At 37.5% G+C, this 19,420-nt stretch overlaps 1 protein-coding gene across 1 annotated transcript in view; it reads right to left on the bottom strand.

Moving 5' to 3' along the window:
- Window positions 1-2,673: 2,673 nt before the first annotated feature.
- The window catches only part of FAM184A (family with sequence similarity 184 member A), a 125,610-nt gene continuing 108,863 nt past the window's right edge, over window positions 2,674-19,420 (bottom strand). Inside the window, exons 13-18 of the mRNA XM_052645669.1 lie at window positions 18,117-18,301; window positions 17,531-17,677; window positions 9,431-9,548; window positions 7,179-7,283; window positions 4,521-4,723; window positions 2,674-2,967 (exon numbers count right to left, since the gene is read on the bottom strand). Of these exons, the coding sequence (XP_052501629.1) occupies window positions 2,886-2,967; window positions 4,521-4,723; window positions 7,179-7,283; window positions 9,431-9,548; window positions 17,531-17,677; window positions 18,117-18,301 (840 nt within the window). The 3' untranslated portion in view covers window positions 2,674-2,885. The remainder of the gene's footprint in view (window positions 2,968-4,520; window positions 4,724-7,178; window positions 7,284-9,430; window positions 9,549-17,530; window positions 17,678-18,116; window positions 18,302-19,420) is intronic.

Raw genomic sequence — 19,420 nt, 5'->3', positions numbered from 1 at the left:
TACGGGACAGCAGAAGAGAATGCGCATGGAAACAAGGGACTAAAGAGTGGAAATGTAGAAATTTTACATCCTTCTAACTCCAGGATTCTAGGATTCCATGCTGCTGCTTATATTCTATCAACATGTCTTGCCGAAACTTTTCTTCCGTCACAGTGTTAACAATGCTGTGAGACTTCCCTGGCCGTCTCTTTGATGTTACGACATGTAACCCAGTGACACAGTTGAAGGCTCTTACAAAACTGATGCGTGTCTCTTCTCTCCTCTCCCTCCCCAGTACTGAAATATGACGAAACACAGCTGACCCCACATTCCCTTTTCCTTATCGCCTTCTCTTGACCTGTGTAGCCGAATTTCTTCAGAGGGGTTTTCACTCACTCTCTGAATTTCCTTTCACCTCACTTCCCTGGAATTTAGCTTTTGTTGCCACCATTTACCCTATTTTTTGCTAAGACCGTTTTGTAGTTGTCGGAGCCAATGGGCACTTCTCATTATTCCCCTTTCCTGATCTCTACAGCACTTGGCACTGTTGGTTGGCTGCCCTCTCTTTGAACATCCTTCTTGCACAACATCATGCTTTGGGGATCCATAATTCTACTTCTCTTTCTGCCAAGTGCTGGTGTCCCCCAAAGTTCTGTGTCCAACTCTATTCCTTGTTGTTTTCATCCACACACCTTTGGCTTTATCGAGCTCATACTTGCCATACTCCAGACCCTTGTGTTTAACTGCTTTTATTATTCCAGAGAAACTTTAATTTCAATACACCCGAAATCATACTGCAGCTTTTGCCCACACTTCATTTTTTTTCATGTGCCACAAACACTTATCGCCAATTCCCACCAGTTCTACATTTTCACTCTTTAGTCCCTCATTTCCATGCCCATTAACAAATCTTCCTTTCAGTCTTCATCTGAACCAATTCAATAAATTTTGGATCAGTCGTACTGTTAGTCAGGGCCCCATCTTTTCTGAACAAATTGCAGCCAGTACGTTTTTGGCTGATTTTGAAATGACTTTCAACAATTAAAAGCCTGAACATGCTATTTATTACCTGCTTAAAATCGAGAGGATCAAGCTGAATTTCTTACTAAGCACTCCAGAACATCTGTAGCATGGGGTCAAGGTGTCAACCTTTTCTAGTTCTCTGTGAATAAGGTGTGGGGAGGGCTCTAAGAGAGGGAGTTCAGGTTCTTCATCTGGGTGGCTGAAGGGTTAAAAATGTTACAATTATACTGCCTAATACAAGGTAGATGCTCAAGAAATGGCTACTCTATTATGCTCCATGGTCCTACAGGATTATACTGAGTTGTCCTCATGCAGCTGGCCTGCTCTTTCCTGTTTCAGCTTGTACCTTGAACAGCCTCACCTGTGGTCTATCTGGTTAATTGCTACTCATTCTTCAGTATTATACTGGGGTACCACTCCCATATCCAGCTTAGTCAGCTTGACATCACCGGCAAGTAGCCACCACTTAGGTAGAACTCACTTCCTCCTTTCTGCTCCCACTGTACATTGATTTGTGTCTCTTCTGATACTGCTATTGAAAAAAGAAAGGTTTGGTTTTAGCCTATTTCAGCAAGTGTATGATTAGCTCCTTGTGGACAGGTGTTCATCATCTTTGAATGTCCATATCTAGCAGACAGACACTTCACCGTCTGAGCCACCAGGGATGCCAAGTCACCTGTAGGAGTTCTAATCATCAAACCCTTGATAAGTAAATGTCCAAATTGTGAGATATGCATAAGCAAGGGGCAAGAAAATGAGCGTATCACTGTTTTCTGAAATAAGCATTAACCATTTTTTGTTGGGAAATTCAGTCTCTTAGTTGAAGAAAAAATTCAAGCATTTGGTAAAAGCTTTTTTTCAGGATAACTTAAACAACACACTACCAGCTCTGCAATATTCAAAGGCAATGGTTTATTCCTTGAAGATTCTGTGAGGATTAAATGATAATCTTTCTTCTGGCCTCTCAGCACAAGTGTCTGACATGTAGCAGTCATTTAAAAAGTTGGTCTTCAACATTATTATATTTATTCATAGATGTTTATATGAATGTTCACCCAGGTTCTTCTAAAATCTACATTACTAAATCAACTAAATTTAGCACCTTAGAAATGGATGCATTCCTTTAGGCCACAGGATACAATGTAGTAGCCTGCCAAGGTGTACTGAAAACTTTAAAAAGGTGTCATTAACATGTGATAGTGGTTACTTGTCCATGTTCATGTGTCAATACTAAATTGCCTATTTAGAAAACTAACAAGCTGGCTTCTTAATACTGAGCACAGATGCTGTACTACAAATTCTAGGTCCTAGTCAACTATCAGAATAATTCCAAAAACATAGGTTGGCAGTATTTTATATACTTGAAAGTCCATAATTTCCACAGGTGTTTTCATTCTAGCCTTCTAAATTTAGAGAACACACTTTAGTTATACATGGTAATGCAACAAATGAATAGGTTATAACATTTATTTCTCTATCCTGACTTTGTTATTATTAAAGTAAAATAATTGATATTTTATGATTATTATTCAGTGAAACTTTTTCTGGCAAGTCTTACCTGGAATTTAAAAGTATTTAAAAATTACCAACAAACTTACTAGAAAAAAGAAAAACAGTGTTTGTTCTAACAAAATTTATTATGCAGTAATTACAAAGGTTAAAGATTCTTCCATCTCAAATAAAAATAACTGTTATAATTACACACATAATATAGTACCTTAGAGTGAGTCCAATAAATATCACAGGAAGTACAGGGCATTTTCAACTGGAGAGACACATACTTTCTCACAGTGTGTGACACAGGAGAACCTGCTCACATAATGATCTGTATAAGGTCATGCTCTTAGTAACAGTCCACACAGAACTGTGCCAAAGCAGTTCTTTCAGAATGTGAAGTACCGGGCAAACCACTCCTGGCGCTGGGGATCTGGAGAAGCCACCGGGGAAGCTTCACTCTGAGGAGGACTGGATTCATAAAGAGAGAGACACGTAACCCAGCGTTAAGCTGTTTTGCAAAATGAAGGGGAAAGCACATAAACCACCAGACGACCACAACTAGTTCCCTACGTTCGGAGATGCGTTTTAAAGCTTGGCTATTTCCTCTACACTAGATGGGGTCTCCCCTGCAGGAGAGTGCAGAAGCAGCTCAGATGAAGTTCGTTAAGGAGAAGCCATGTTACACAACAATTACCAAAAAAAAAAAAAAAATCAGACAGTTGAGAAAAGTAACGTGACCCTCTTGGAACCAAAAAGTTCAGGAGGAACTGCGGGAAATAAGAACAAGATAACATTCTTCTCGTTCAGCACCTTTTTGCTTTTCATTAATTAAATATTTTTAGAATCTGACACAAGTATTTCTTACAGATGTGTCCTTAAATATAACTAATTTAAGTGACTAAACCATGGCATAATATTTTTCTGTATGTGTACTTAAACTTTCATAATTCCACAAGCAGATACTCTAGGGGAAAGGAATGTATTAAAAAGCCAATTTCCCCTCCATCTTCGAAGGTATATACTTTATACTTTATCTTAACTCTAACTAAAGATTCTTTGGGCTAGTTAAGAAAATAAAAGCATCCCTACCGTCTTTGGGGGAAATTACAAGGCACGCAACAATGTGTAATGGAAACTCCAGTAGCCATGTTCCTTGAGCCCATGCACATGCATCTTAATGATACCTGAACGCACCCATGCACGAGGGAAAATAAGCAACACAAAGTATTTAGCAGGAGACACAGTCAAACGTGTATTTGACTAGTTTTCATTCTTGCTATCTTCTTTTCTATTTGAAATGTCATTAACTAGTCATTAATCAGTTTAGAAAAAAAAGTAGTTTACCTGTAAGATTATTACTAGTGACACGGAGATTTAGTAAGAACAAGTCAAAAAATTTTAAAACAGCACAAAATCAGTAATAGTAAGCATAAAATGACAGTACTTTCTGACTTAATTATTTCATGAGTAAACAAATAATTTCATTCTAATTTTACGTGTTAATATATTTACTTGAGAACTCTGAGATAAAATTGGAATGTTAATTACAAAACTTTTCTTCTAAATTTCCTACTTTTATCATTAAGTTCCCAGAGCCTATATATTTATTTTGTCAAGAAGCATATATGTTTATAAATAAGCAAGGGGAAAAAAAACAGATAAGAAACAAAAGCCACTTAATAAAAAATATTTTGAATTTCTGAAATAAGGATGGGTTGTTAATGAAAAATTGGTGATAATTCTAAAAATGAAGCGACGGTCCATACATATTAAAATTCTAAGCATATAATTACATTAGCACCACTTTAAACATTTAGAAAGTTAACCAACAACAAAATAGAAAAAATCTTTTTAATAGTCAAAAAGGAGTTCTCTAGAGAGGTGATAAATATATTTTGAAAATATTTCACAGTAAAATTTCTTTTGCTAGGCTGTTCTTAAAGTAGCAGATTTCTGCAAGGTAAGAAGGTAAATTTCTCAAGTTAAAAAAGGAAAAACTGCACTGGTGAGACGGGGCTCACCTCAGAAATGTCTTGGGCTCTTTGGGTGGCGCGGGCTGAGGAAGTGGCTTGCTGCTGTGGAACTCAATATCACGGACGGGAGAGTTAGGAATGGGATCCAGGCGGTTAGGATGTCCATTGCCCACTCCACCAGATTCCAGAGCACTTAGATTGGGAACACTCACAAACCTGTTTGTTGGTGACTTATCGTTCTTCTTCTTTTGCTGCATTAAAAATAATACATGTGAGGACAGTGCCTGCATGAGGATGAATGGGAAGACAGGAAGAGCAGAAGATATAAATTTGGCATGGGAAAATTTTGGAGGCTGGATGTTAAAATGAACCAGTGTTACACAAAGTGTGGTCTGGGGATCTTTGGAGGTGTTCTTTATCTACACGGAAGCCTCACAGACAGACATACTGCTCAGACAGAAAGAATGAGGAAGAAATATTTGGGACTGGTTCATGGGGAGGAGGGTGAGTGGAGAGAAGGCCAAGGGGTAAAGACTACCGGGAGGGAAGGGGGAAAGAGTACATCTGATGGATCTCACGAGGTTTGAATGGGTTTAGGCTAAAATGAGGAAAAGGTGAAAAGTTTAACATAATTTTAAAAAAAGAGGTCCGTGAACTTTAGCCATCTGTCAAAGGGAGGCAGTCCTTGCCTGGAAAATAAAAGGAATGAGAAAATGCTTGGCAAAGTTAGTTTGAAACAAATCTCACATTTCTACCTAGGACTTAGAGCTGACCTAGAGAAATAATTTGGTTTTAAATTCACTATACCATCTCTCTGAAGAGGGAAAATGAAATCTGTATACTTAAGTCTCATTTACCAATTCATTGGTAGTATCATAATTAGCTCACAATCTTTTAAGAAACTTAAAAGTTATAAAACAAAAGTGATCAGTGTAATCTTTTAACTGGTCTTTAAAATTGACAGATGAAAACAGCAATACAACTGAGGATTATTAATATCTATTGGCTTTCAAATCATTAGCTTTAAGCTCTATTCATTTGTAGAATCAATGAATATCGTCTTGCTATGTGGAATAAAAATTAACATGTATGATATTTTGAATATTCCCATCTTTTACTGACTAAAAGTGTGCTAATTAAATGTATGAAATAATTTTTTTGTAAGATGACTCCAGAATTAAAAAAAAAAGACAATAGACAAGATGGTCCTTTTCCTTATGTATAATGATCTCATTATCTAGACATTGTCCTCTATGTCATTTTCTGTGCATCATAAAGTCCCAGGAAAGAAGTCTATTTTAGCATAACTGCAAAAATAAAGGGTGATATTGTCTTCAGAATTAATTGTGAAAACCGAGTCACTATTAGGAGTCAAAAGTTATGAAGATATATCTTTGACATTTTCTTGTTCTAGACATAAGAGGGCATAATCAAAACTACTTAAGTTTTTTATTTTAAGAAATCAAAAGTATCATTGACAACATTCTACAATAATGATTTTGTGATTAAAAATGTAATTCTAATAAAATAAGTAAAAAGAAAATATTTCTAATCTTGTTTTAACAAGTCTCATAACCTAGCTTTTTAATTAAAAGCTTATGTCACCCTAAATAATGAATTTAAAAACTGAAACTAACTATATTCATTCATTCACCGATTTTTTTTTTTTTGCGAAGGCTCTATATGCCATGCCATTTTACAAATCATTTAAGTCAGTTTAGAAAACAGTTTGCAGTTTGAAGCAGTTTAACTTGTGAAGGAAGGATAGATCCCATCTTCTTAACAGAAGTTTTTTGAGTTTGGAAAGCAGAAGTTTTTCTGGCTAAGGGCCTAAGAGAAATTAGGTATGATGTGAAAATTAATGAAATATGAATTGGAAAAAAAATAGCTTTAGCACTGGCATTTTTATTTCTACTACTGATTTATGCTGAAAGATATGTAATCCCTATAAAGCCAACATACATAACTATTTTTTATTACTTGCTTTATTCACTAGAGTGATTTGTTCTAGCTTATAAGAAAATATGACTTTTTGCTACTGAACAAATATTTACTAAATCCCCACTATACCTATGGCACCACGTCAGGAGCCAGAGTAGGCTGGGGCACCAAGAGGTACAAGGCTTAGCCATGTCCATTTCATTTGTCTATAAGGCTCTTCTATCTGTCCTAAGACAGCAGCAGAATGTTAGAATAGGTCATTTTCAATTTTAATTGTCAAAAAAGGTGATAAGGCCATGAGAAATAAGGCCATTCTCTGAAGACGAGTAGGTAACAAAATACATGTCCAACCCAAGGCCCATGATGATGGCAGGGAGAGCTGTTGGGGATACACTGCTTGGAGTACTTTTCAAGATTCCCCAGAGGATAGTGAACACTAAGGAAATGATGGAAATTATCTTGAAAAGACTCAGAAGTTAGCTTAAAAAACAAAAAAAGATACGAAAAATGAAATGGTATAACCAAGGTTTTACAATGTTAATAAAACATTGTTTCAAGGAATATGAATTCTCAGCAAATAAATGAATATTATTAGCATCTCATTCTGAAAATTAGTACACAAAGAATTCATAGATTTAGTCCTAGATTATTAAATTTAAGGAAACACTTTTTGGAAGCTTTATCCTATGCTGCTCTAAATATTTTATAAAAATTTTAATCAAGTTTAAAACCACATTCTTATTTTACAATGTTTATAGCACATACCTTCATCAGTGGATTAATAACACCAACCGTAGGACTTGAGTTAAACACTTTGTTGAAGTTAGTTTCTCGATTGACTAATTCCAGCTGATAAAATTTATTATCTTCCTATGCAAAAGAATTACAAACATTTCTTAAACATTTTCTATTGACTGTTTAAATCTTATCTATATAAATGCCATTTGATTCAAAATTTAATACAAAACCTGAATGAGAATTTATATACATTATTCAAAGATTTCTAGACCTAACTGCCAGGGTCTTAAAGTTGGCTGGTTGGTAAGTTCTCAGCACCTTTAAAACCTTATGCTCTGGGACTCCTCTCTACCCTTTCATACCTCCAAGGCTAGAGCTAAATGCTCTATTTGGCCCATCTCTTTTCCAGAGGGCTGACTGTATGTTTTGCTTAGGCTTAACTTGTATTCATGGAGCTGTGTGCATGGTGAGTTTCCGTCTATGAAGATGACACTATGGTGTATCATTATTTGTGAGTCCTAATCTGCTGAGACATCAACATATTTCAGCAGTGGTAACCACAGAATAGAGAAAAAGTGAATGGTCCATAGAAAAAGTGAATAGTCCATACAGAGATAAGCCCTTTGCCTTTCCTTTCACCAAGGGCTTCCTACAATCAGACTGCAGGAAGTAAACACATAAGTAAATGGATCACTGTGTTGTGAAAGGCAGGGCTATGCCCTAGTAGAACTAGATTATTCAGCCCCCTTCTAGTTACCACTGACTATAATTTGCATTGTTATTCTTAGCCCATCTTGCCTGGAAAATCCCATGGACGGAGGAGCCGGTGGGCCGCAGTCCATGGGGTCGCTAAGAGTCGGACACGACTGAACGACTTCCCTTTGACTTTTCACTTTCATGCACTGGAGAAGGAAATGGCAACCCACTCCAGTGTTCTTGCCTGGAGAATCCCAGGGATGAGGGAGCCTCATGGGCTGCCGTCCATGGGGTCGCACAGAGTCGGACACGACTGGAGTGACTTAGCAGCAGCAGCAGCAGCAGCAGCATGTGCTGCACAGTTCATAGAATCAGGGAGTAGAGGAAAGACTACACTACCCTGTGGCTAGAACTGGAGAATCAACAGCTATTTCTACCACAGATTAAAAAATAGTAATACATTTGCTGACTTCATAGATGGAATATAAGGTAATTTTTCTGAATCTACTGCTATCAGAGCAGGCTATGATGCATGTGCTCATGTTCACAAAGCTTCGGAAAATGGGTGTTAAGTAGGATGAAGTAGCTCATACTCTGTCTTTCCAATGCCTGCTCCTGGGTTTCATCTATGAACCCCAGTCAACTACCTGTTGCTTTTGGCAGGAACTTCGAATGCCATGAAACAGGATGGCTTTCCTAAATGCTTCAAGAAACATGTTAAGGAATAAGGACTTCAAATATAAATGCTCTTAGACTCTCTTTGCACGCTAATATCCAAAGCCGTTATGAAGAAATCAATGAGCAAATACAATGGTTAGCATTCTATTTCTAGTTTTACTCTGATTTTTGTCTGTCAGTGGCAGTAAAAAGCAATATTTTACTTACTGATCAGGTCATATAATTTTAGAAGATTCTGAAATGTTTTATGAATTTTAGAACATTTGTGTATTTTTATTCTTAAAGAATAATGACTTTAATGAAGGCAGTATATTTATTGTTAAATCTGTATTTTCTTCCCTGATGGACTTCTCAGAGCCCCTAACACCTCTGTGCATCAAGACTCTCAACAGAGAGCCGGTAGCTTTTCTTAGGGAAACCCTAAGAAAATGGAATCCTTTTGCCATGAAGAACGTCTTTGGATCAGGTTTTGGTGATCCACTTTAGAAAGTTAACATGACTAATTGGAAGTATACACTGCAAGCTAATGCATGCATGTGTTGAATGTTCTTTCCCATCCAATTCTAATTCTACATGTACAATACACACACACACACACACTTCAGTAGTTTATTAACTGTACACTGGCAGTGACATATTACTGAACATTCAATATGTATTAAAAAGCATTTTTTAAAAAAATTACTGAAAAAACAGTCTCCTTACACTAATACCAAGTTTAAATTTTAAAATTGTATTTATCCTTGTTCATAAACATTTTCACAAATGTTCAATCATAATACATTTTTTGTACTTTTTCAACTTTTGTTTAGCATTATTTAAAAATATTTTCCCATTCAACAGTCTATTAATTATTAACATAGTTACACCATAACCCCCCACTTGGCAAAACCAAAACAATTTACCATCAGCTTCTTTATGACCTGGTCTCTTTCCGTAAGCATGGCTTTTAATTCTGCAATCATCTGTGTATCTTCTGGCTTTGATTCTCTCATTAGATACTTTTCTTCCATCTCTTCTAGTCTAAAAACAAGAAAACCTTTAGTTCATTGATATGATGCAGACATTATTTTGTAATGCCTGTATTTTTCAAATTACTCCAGCTGAACACACAAAATTTACATGGTCAAACGTTTTTGCTAAAACTTGTAAGCATCATGACATGACTATCTCAAGAGTTAGTGTTATTTCATGGAGCTCTGCTCAATGTTATGTGGCAGCCTGGATGGGGAGGGGAGTTTAGGGGAGAATGAATACATGGGTAAGTATGGCTGAGTCCCTTTGCTGTTCTCCTGAAACTGTCACAACGTTGTTAATTGGCTACACCCCAATACAAATAAAAAGTTAAAAAAAAGAGAGGTAGTGTTATTTAAGGTTCTTAAAGGGTAGATGGTGCTATTAGAGACTCTGCAGATTTCTTTTGGAAGAATTCATTCATTTTTAAGTTATTTAAGTATACACGGGAATAAGGTGAGGTATGTGCTGTAGAAGAAATAATATACTGAATAATACTAACCTAGCAATGCTGGCTCCATGCTGGACATGGAGGCTTACTACTGAGAGAATTTACCACACATACAATATTGTGTGATGACATTAGGTTTGGTAACATACATAAAAAGGACAAAAGATACAGAGGAAAGGGGAACAAAGCACACACAGAAATGGCATCATTCTTTCCTGGTTTATGGGAAATGCAGCTTACAAATTCCATGTATCAGCTGGTACATATAAACTGGAAAAAAAGGGTTTACTGGATAAGAAGAAGAATTATGTTTCCTTCTGGGCCTGTTCATCTGCCCTGGAGGAAAAGAGAAGGTAAGAGAACTAAATGTCACTGAAGATTCTAGAACAGAGGTCACTTTTATGAGCAGAGGTGCCCCAGACCCTGCAGAGTCTAAGGATAGGACAGGGCACAGTGAAGAGGATGCAAACAGAAACTGGTAGCTTAGTCTGGAAAAAAAAAGCACTCTGAATTTTAGAATATTCAAATAATTAGAATACTTTTAAAACTTGTCTTCAAAATACAAAGAATAAACTTAAGCTCAATAAAATTTACAGTTAATGAAGATTCACAGAAAAATTTATTTACTCAATATTGAGAAACTTCTAGATGATCTATTCTCTAGGATTTGGTAAGCCATTCCCACCACCCCCAAACCCGGCACACACACACAATACCAGAGGGGTACCAGGATCTCTGTTTTTTTGGACTTTCAGTAAACTCCACTAACTCAGCTCAAGCCAAGGACTTGGAGATAACATTTTTGGCTCCCTATTCAGCCCCATGGCTAAAGTTCTACTCTGGGAAGTAGGGACGTGTGAGGGGGAGAAGTGTGGAGCTAGGGAGCAACTGTCTCAGGATCCGCAGGGACTTTGTCAGTCCAGTGTGAGGCTAGTTTCACTAACGTCACCTGTCTTCTGCTGTGACAAGTCACTGAGTTCATATACAGTAACCTTGCATTTTATCATGATGTGGCACTGTATTGGCAAAGGTTTATATATTTTACGGGCAATGGTTTTGAGAAGCTTGAGACACAGGGAAAAAGGCATTTGTGTTTCACACCACAGTAGCCACAAGGGGTCACTGGAGTACTTTAATCAGTTAAAAATAAGGTACAAGATTTTTGAGCTGTTTCCTGAGACTGTACAAAAATACCTGGTAATAAATGGTCGTTTAAAAAAATCTTAATTTAAAGCCTTATTTTAAACCATTATGTTGATCTTTTTGTACCAGTGCAATGAGAAGTCAAGGTAAAGTGAGTCTAAAACAGTCAGTTAAGATGCCTGAACCACCTTTCTGCATAATAAAGGTCTCTGTACTTAAATTCCAGTGGATGTTTTTGTTATAATATTCTTTACCTACAGAATTATTAGTTAATCTTCGCCATAAAATATCTTTACAGCACCAAGATTTTTTTTAAAGATACCTGGATATTAAATGGAAAAAATAATTGATTAAATTGAAGAAACATCCAAAGAAACACAAATGAGAAAGCATTAAAGGAGAGAACAAGTAATATGATGAAGATTGAATTTGCAAACATATTTCAAGAATTACTAGTCTTTCAAACTCCTGATGGGGGGAGTACACCTGGTACTCTTCCGATATCCACTCAAATCAACTCCCATCAACCTTTCCCCTTTCTTCAACTGCCCCACATAGTTCTCTAAGCCAGCTACTTACCAAAGACTAGGTGTGAACAACTAGTAATACAGGAGATGGTTTTTAGTTTGTTCTCCTTTAATCATTTGAATTATGAGGAGAAAAGTCTGTTTCGTTCTGTGTATCCTGACTGGTCTTCATAACATATACGCTTATTACACTGTTTCACAACTCTCAAGCAGGCCTTGGGCATCGCTGCTGCTGCTGCTGCTGCTGCTAAGTCGCTTCAGTCGTGTCCGACTCTGTGCGACCCTATAGATGGCAGCCCACCAGGCTCCCCCATCCCTAGGATTTCTCAGGCAAGAACACTGGAGTGGGTTGCCATTTCCTTCTCCAATGCATGAAAGTGAAAAGTCAAAGGGAAGTCACTCAGTTGTGTCCGACTCTTAGAGACCCCATGGACTGCGGCCCACCAGGCTCCTCCATCCATGGGATTTTCCAGGCAAGAGTACTGGAGTGGGGTGCCAGTGCCTTCTCCTGGGCATCAGTGCTAGCCAGGATCTAATAACATTGTTGTATTTTCGCAGAAACTATATAATTATAGCTTTGCTTCTATTTAGAATAATGAACAATATTTTTCAGTAGTAATAATGGTTTAACTGCAGAGTTAAAAATTTAACAGGAAAAGCTAATTAATTAAAATGAGTCAATTAAAATATTAAGAAAATAGTATCATAGGTGGACAGAAATTACCAAATTCCCAACGGCTTTATAGGAAAGATTAAAGCCTAGCAAACACTGCCTTGAGGGAACCATGCAAGTACATACAGCCTTTTACTCAAAATACAGATTCCCATTAGAAGTAACACAAAGAGTGAACAGACAGAAGTAGAGCATATAAAATTATTAATTAGGGTCACCAAGCATACATGCCCCACCCCCCTTTTTTTTTCTTTTCACTCTAAGAGTATATAGGTCAGTGTCTATGGTTCCTGGACAACACTAACCAAAAATATGAATGCTTAAAAAGCTGCATAACAATTTTCCAAGTTGATAGTCCTATGTTTTCAAAATAACTGACCAAAAAAAAAAAAAATCAGTAAGTTGAGCTTTTAGAGCCAAACAACAATAGTCGTATATTTATTTTAGAATTTTAATTGTATAAGATGAAAGAACTCTAATATACCACCTTTCTCCTATAGCCTTAAGGAAAGGAAATAAAGTAATTCAAGCAGTATAACATTAAACTTTTCTTTTCACATAAATTATAGGCACAGACTTAACCTTGTGACAGTAGAACCACCTACATCCTGACCTCACAAAGATTATGAAAACGACTTTAAGGCAATTTAAAAATCAAACAACAATGAACTGTTAGGGTATTATATTAAAAACTCAAACAACTTTTAAAGAGTAAGTAATTCTAAAGTGGAGGAGAACTTCTTTTTAATTAGGGATTACTGACGCAGTGGTAAAGAATCCGCCTGTCCATGCACAAGAAGCAAGAAACAGGTTCGACCCCTGGGTCAGGAAGATCCCTGGAGGAGGAAATGGCAACCCATTCCAGTATTTTTGCCTGGAGAATCCCATGGACAGAAGAGCCTAGTGGGCTACAGTCCACGGGGTCACACAGAGTCAGACGCAATTGAGCAAGCGAGCATAAAAACACAGCACAAGCCGACTTAAAGTCCAAGTACAGCAACAGGGGCAGACTTTATTATTCGGGCTCCAAAGTCACTGCAGGTGGTGCCTGCAGCCATGAAATTAAAAGGCGCTTACTCCTTGGAAGGAAAGCTATGACCAACCTGGACAGCATATTCAAAAGCAGAGACATTACTTTGCCAACAAAGATCCGTCCAGTCAAGGCTATGGTTTTTCCAGTGGTCATGTATGGGTGTGAGAGTTGGACTATAAAGAAAGCTAAGCGCTGAAGAATTGATGCTTTTGAACTGTGGTTTTGGAGAAGACTCTTGAGGGTCCCTTGGACTGCAAGGAGATCCAACCAGCTCATCCTAAAGGAAATCAGTCCTGGGTGTTCATTGGAAGGACTAATGCTGAAGCTGAGACTCCAATACTTTGGCTACCTGATACGAAGAACTGACTCATTGGAAAAGACCCTGATGCTGGGGAAGACTGAAGGCAGGAGGAGAAGGGGATGACAGAGGATGAGATGGTTGGATGGCATCACCAACTCAATGGACATGAGTTTGAGTAAACTCATGGAGTTGGTGATGGACAGGGAGGCCTGGTGTGCTGCAGTCCATGAGGTCGCAAAGAGTGGGACATGACCGAGCAACTGAACAGAAGCTCAGTGTTTCCCCCAAAAAGAAATTATCTTGGAAATGGCAATCCACTCCAGTACTACTGCCTGGAAAATCCCATGGACAGAGGAGCCTGGTAGGCTACAGTCCATGGGGTCACAAAGAGTCTGACATGACTGAGTGACTTCACTTTCACAGTGCTACAGTGCTAAGTTGCTTCAGTTGTGTCCAACTCTTTGTGACCCCATGGGCTGTAGCCCGCCCGGCTCCTCTGTCCATGGGATTTTTCAGGCAAGAATACTGGAAAGGTTTGCCATGCCCTCCTCCAAGGGATTTTCCCAACCCACGGACAGGACCTGTGTCTGTCTCCTGCACTGGCAGGCGGGTTCTTTAGCACTAGCGCCACCTGGGAAGCCCTCAGTACAGTGAGAAAGTGAAAGTCACTCAGTCGTGTCTGACTCTTTGCAACCCCATGGACTATACAGTCTATGAAATTCTCCAGGCCAGAATACTGGAGTGGGTAGCCTTTCCCTTCTCCAGGGGATCTTCCCAACCCAGGGGTCAAACCCAAATCTCCCACATTGCAGGCAGATTCTTTACCAGCTGAGCCACAAGCCCAGTACAGTGAGAACTTAAGGTAAAATAACCTAAACAATAATCATCTCTGAGGCAAATCACCTTTTCTTTTTTGTATAATATAGATCTGCCATGACTCCAAGTTCTGCGTATATTTACATTTAGCTCAAACACAATTCTTTAAAAAAAAAGCCCATTCTCTCATTTGTTTCTAAAACAAAACCCATAACATATTTCTTAGATACAATGTTTTTACTAAGATACTATACTAAGATACAGTGTTTTTACTAAAATACTATAAGATACTATACTATACTAGAAAAACTATACTGTATTTTTTCAAAAAAATAAAATGATTTCTATTAGAATATCTAAAAACCTAAGTAGGCTATAACACCCAGCACTAGAGAAGACTGCTGGTAATCATTCTGTAACAGATACAGAAGTCTTATCACCTTTTCTACAATGTTCCCTAGGTTCCCTCCTTTAAATTTCTGTCCCCATTTAATTTCCCTGGAGTCCAAACAAGGGTTTGGGACAGGAACAGAAACAAGAAATGTCCAGCTGCTTCAGAGGCCCCTCAGCTCCTGGTTTCAACCTTGCAGGTGGACCCACGTTCCACTGGTCCCTCCACCACACTCACTGCCGAGGATCCACAGGGCTTTCCTGATTTTGAAGCTTCAAAGTCAGCATGCAGTTGACCAGGAACTTTAATAGGGTGCCTTAGTTCTTTGAAACAGGCTGAAAGTAGGCCAAAAGTTGTTCTCCCCAGTTCCTTAAACCAAGATGGACCCTTCCTGCATTCCACCTCTGTCTAAATCCATTCAGCAGATCCTAGCAGGCTGCATTTGAGGATGTGGGTCAGAAATATCCAACTGTCTAAAATTCTTCTTTTCAATATGGAAGCCACTAGCCCATATGTGGCTATTAACATTTATATTAGTTAAAATTAAATGAAGTTTAAAATTCAGTTCCTTGGTTTCACCAGCCACTCTCTGAAGTGCTCAATAACCTTTGTGGCTAGCAGCTACTATACTGGACATTTTTGCTGTTACAGAAAAATCTGTTAGATGTTGCTGGTCTAAATACATTTGTGTGTGTGTTTGTTTTTAACTAAATGAGTAGATACCTAAAACTAGAGGCTAATTTCATGAAGATAGAGGCTGAAAAAAGAAATATGGTTGGTTTAGCATAGACCTGGTTGAAGCAGAAAAAAATGGTAGATTTAGAAAATCAGATAAAATACTTTAATTATGAGCAATACCAATTCTTTGATTAAAACTGAATATTAAACTAAATTATTTACTATCTACTGAAAATTTATAATGTCCAAAACCATAAAAAACAGAACGAAGTAAAAACGATATAACCTTTACTCTTTGTAAATTAACATGCCTAAGGAGACAGGACACACGGGCAGACAGAGGTTATTATTACTGTGAGCATGTTTTTTCAGAGTATGAAGTGGAAGATTTTGCAGCCTCTGCCTGATAAATAACACAGATGTCAGAGGAAGGGAAAGCCCAGCCCTGGGGTTTACTGTAACTCATTTCTGCAAAATGCCTGAGGATATGAGCTTTTCTACAAAGCAGGTATCTGAGCTCTTAACTGCAGCTCAAAAGGATTTTAAAAGTACCTCCAGTAACCACAAACACCAAAATCCACTGATTGAGGCAATCATCTCATGAGTCTCTACCATTTCAATGGTAACTTTATGAAGCAGTAAATATTATAGGGAATCCTCAAAAGTTTTACTTGTAAAATATTCACTGAGTGCCTACTGATAGGAAAATTCTGTGTAGGTCCATCAGAAAGAGCATCTCACCTCAGAGGCCACTGAAGTAAATGCCAGTGGCCGGGGTAGGAGTCAGGGGTGGCGGTGGGGGTGCTGTTTTCTATTTCAGCTGTAGTGAAACTCGGCATATACGGTACATATGTAGCAATATTTACTATGAGGCTTAGCTGGTTAAATGCAGGAAATGAGATGATTGGAAGAAGGTAACAGGTAGGAATGACACAGAAGCTTATTCCAGACTGTAGACAACACAGGAGACTCCGAAGGAAACTGAGAGGGTCGGTGTGGCTGACAGACAGTGATACGGATGGCTGTGGGATGAGGCAGGAGAAGGCACACCTGAGCCTAAAGTTTGAAGGTAATGGAATTAAGTCACTATTTTGACTTTATCAAACTATGTGCAAATACTTACATTTTTTAATGAAGCCTTTTTAATTGATTGGAAAAAGAGAGGCTGAAGGTGAATGAACCATATGATGCAGCCCAGGGTAAATTATTTCTGAGATAACTTAAACTGGACCACAGTTTAGGCCACAGAGATGGAGTGGATGCCAGGTGCATTGGCTATAGAAGTTTATAAATCAGTACAGTGTAAAAAAGAGAGGGGCAAGTAAGTTTAAAAAAAAAACCACAACAAAAAACATAAACCAGTAATTAGAACTTTGGGTTTTAACTATACAGGAGCCACTATATATAATGTATAAGTAGTAATTTTGTGATATTTTACCTTTATTGATTTTTTAAATCACAAAACAATCAAATGCTTGTTGTAGGAATTCAAACAATGTGTAAATAGAGTAATACAAAATAAGAAGGAAGTTTTTGCTCTTCTCCATTCCCAATATCTCCTAGTCTAGTTCTTACAAGGAATCACTACCATTAAGAGGCATATTTGTTTCTTTGAAATATTTTGGTATTTTGCAAAATACGTATTATTAATATAGATAGGACCATCATAATCCCGCTGGTCACAGTATGGGTATCTTCTGAGTTTTCACCATGGCGTGATGGTTCACGATCCCTGAGGGACAGTCTTTGGACAAGTATTGACCTAGTACAACTGTAGCAGCTGATTACACATATTCATTCAACTGCCTTCTTCTAATTAAATAATATATTGCAATTACCATCTGTAATATGGCATTAAGCTTTCTTCTTCAAATATCACTTAATTCGATTCAAGACTAGCTAACCTGAGGTGAGACACAGTGCTCCTCAATTTATTTATTCTCCACACGTGAATTTTCTTTACCATAAGGTGACTTACGACACTTGTAAAGCTGCATTTACTTCCTTGAGTAGCTCGTTAGTCTTATTAAAATCTGCCCGCATGATATTTTTCTCTCTGAGGTGGTCTGCTGTCATGACATCCAGCTCTTTTTCGAGTCTCTTGTTTAAATCTTGTTCATGCAACCTGTTTAATTTATTTTTAGTTAGGAGAATGTTATTCTGAAGTCAAGCTTTCAAAACTTTCTATATTCTACCAGATTTGAAATGCTTTTTAGGTATAATATACAGAAAATTAGAAAACCATTGGAAACTCTAAAGTAAAGTGCTTACTTTGCTCTAATCTAGCTTGTTAAAGTTGTCTCCTTTAATGCTTTTTTAAATAACATTTTTTAAAGATTTTACTTATATATAATTTGAAAAGTTAGTAAATGCATATACATCATTCAGAATATAAACATTTCTTTTACAGTCCAATGATAACATAGCCAACAAAGTAAAAACTGGTCTTCAGTATCTTACTGGAAGGCTATCTAGTCATGAAAATAGGCATGTATTGTTGAAAACCATTGCAACAGTATTTCAGGTAACACTCCAAATTCCTTCTGCAGTAATCAATGGCGTACCTCATCTGTTGGTTGGATTCACTTCGTATTCTGAGAATTTCTTTTCCCTTAAATTCCAATTCTTTGGTTAGGGCATTTATATTTTCATGAAGGTGCTGTACCTCCTTATCCAAGTCTGAGATGTGATGCTCTCTGTGTCTTACTTCATCTTGTAGGTCTGTTATTCTGCACATGTGCTCCTTACTCTGGAAAATAGATAGTTCTGAAAAGTTTTCTACCTATTCACTTTCTCTGTTTAAGGGGAAGAAAATGACATTCTGGAACGTCAAATGTAATAAATCTGACATTGCTTCAAAAGCAAACTGCTGAAGCCAGGAAACCTCTATTCTCATATATATAAAGAAGTGTTTATACAGATTCAGCTTCAGTAATTTCAGGGCCACAGGGGACTCGAAAAACCATATAAACACATCTCCCTCATTTTACTGATTAAGAAAACAATACCAAAGAGAGGATTTGTCCAAGGATGACTTATAATCAGTGGCATAGCTGAGACTATAACACAGGGCTCTTATGTACTCAGTAAGTTATGTGGTCTTGACGTAAAATGCTGGTACCACTGACCTTTAATTTAAAAAGGACCAGCCTCTAATGAAGGTCATCCCTAAACACACACATCCTGTTGCTTAGAAGACTTCATCTGCTTCATGCTGGTCAAGCAGTTATCTTGTCTGACAGATAAGCTCCCTTCTATCTTCCTAGAAGTCACTGCTTTCGACAAATTTTGCAGACCTAGACACTGTCAATTCCAGCAGCAGTCTAGCTGAAGAGTACATAACTACCGCCATGGTTATAAGGTAGTTCATTTAAAGCTTTCTAGTAATGAAAAATTTGAGCTGATCATTTAACATATTTGAAGAACAAAGTGAAAGTCATTAGTAATAAACTGATAAAGACTGGCCTTCATTGTACTATGCCTAGAAATCCATTTCATCCAGACATATAGTCGGGATACAAACTATCTAATTAAAGACAGCACTTATGAGAAAAATTTGAAGTGTGAACAGTAGCTGTGCTAGTGATATGGAAGTACAAATTATCTTTTTTCTTCCTGAGGACCTGCTACTTCTATGGCTGTGCTATTTGATATGGCTATTTATAGTCAAGTTTAAACTAACTGAAATCAATTAAATAAATTAATAAAAACTAATTAAAAAGTCAGGTCCTTGGTTACACTAGACATGTTTGGCTAGCGACTACCTTAGGACAGATACATTAAAACAACAGGTCCCTCATCACGGCAAGTTCCACTGGACACTGCTGTTTTATAGTATTCTGTTTTCACTCTTTGTATTATTCACACT

Source organism: Budorcas taxicolor, chromosome 9 (genome assembly GCF_023091745.1).
Source record: "Budorcas taxicolor isolate Tak-1 chromosome 9, Takin1.1, whole genome shotgun sequence".
NCBI lineage: Eukaryota > Metazoa > Chordata > Mammalia > Artiodactyla > Bovidae > Budorcas > Budorcas taxicolor.
The sequence above is the reverse complement of the archived record's forward strand: the minus strand, read 5'-3'. Positions and strand labels throughout refer to the sequence as shown.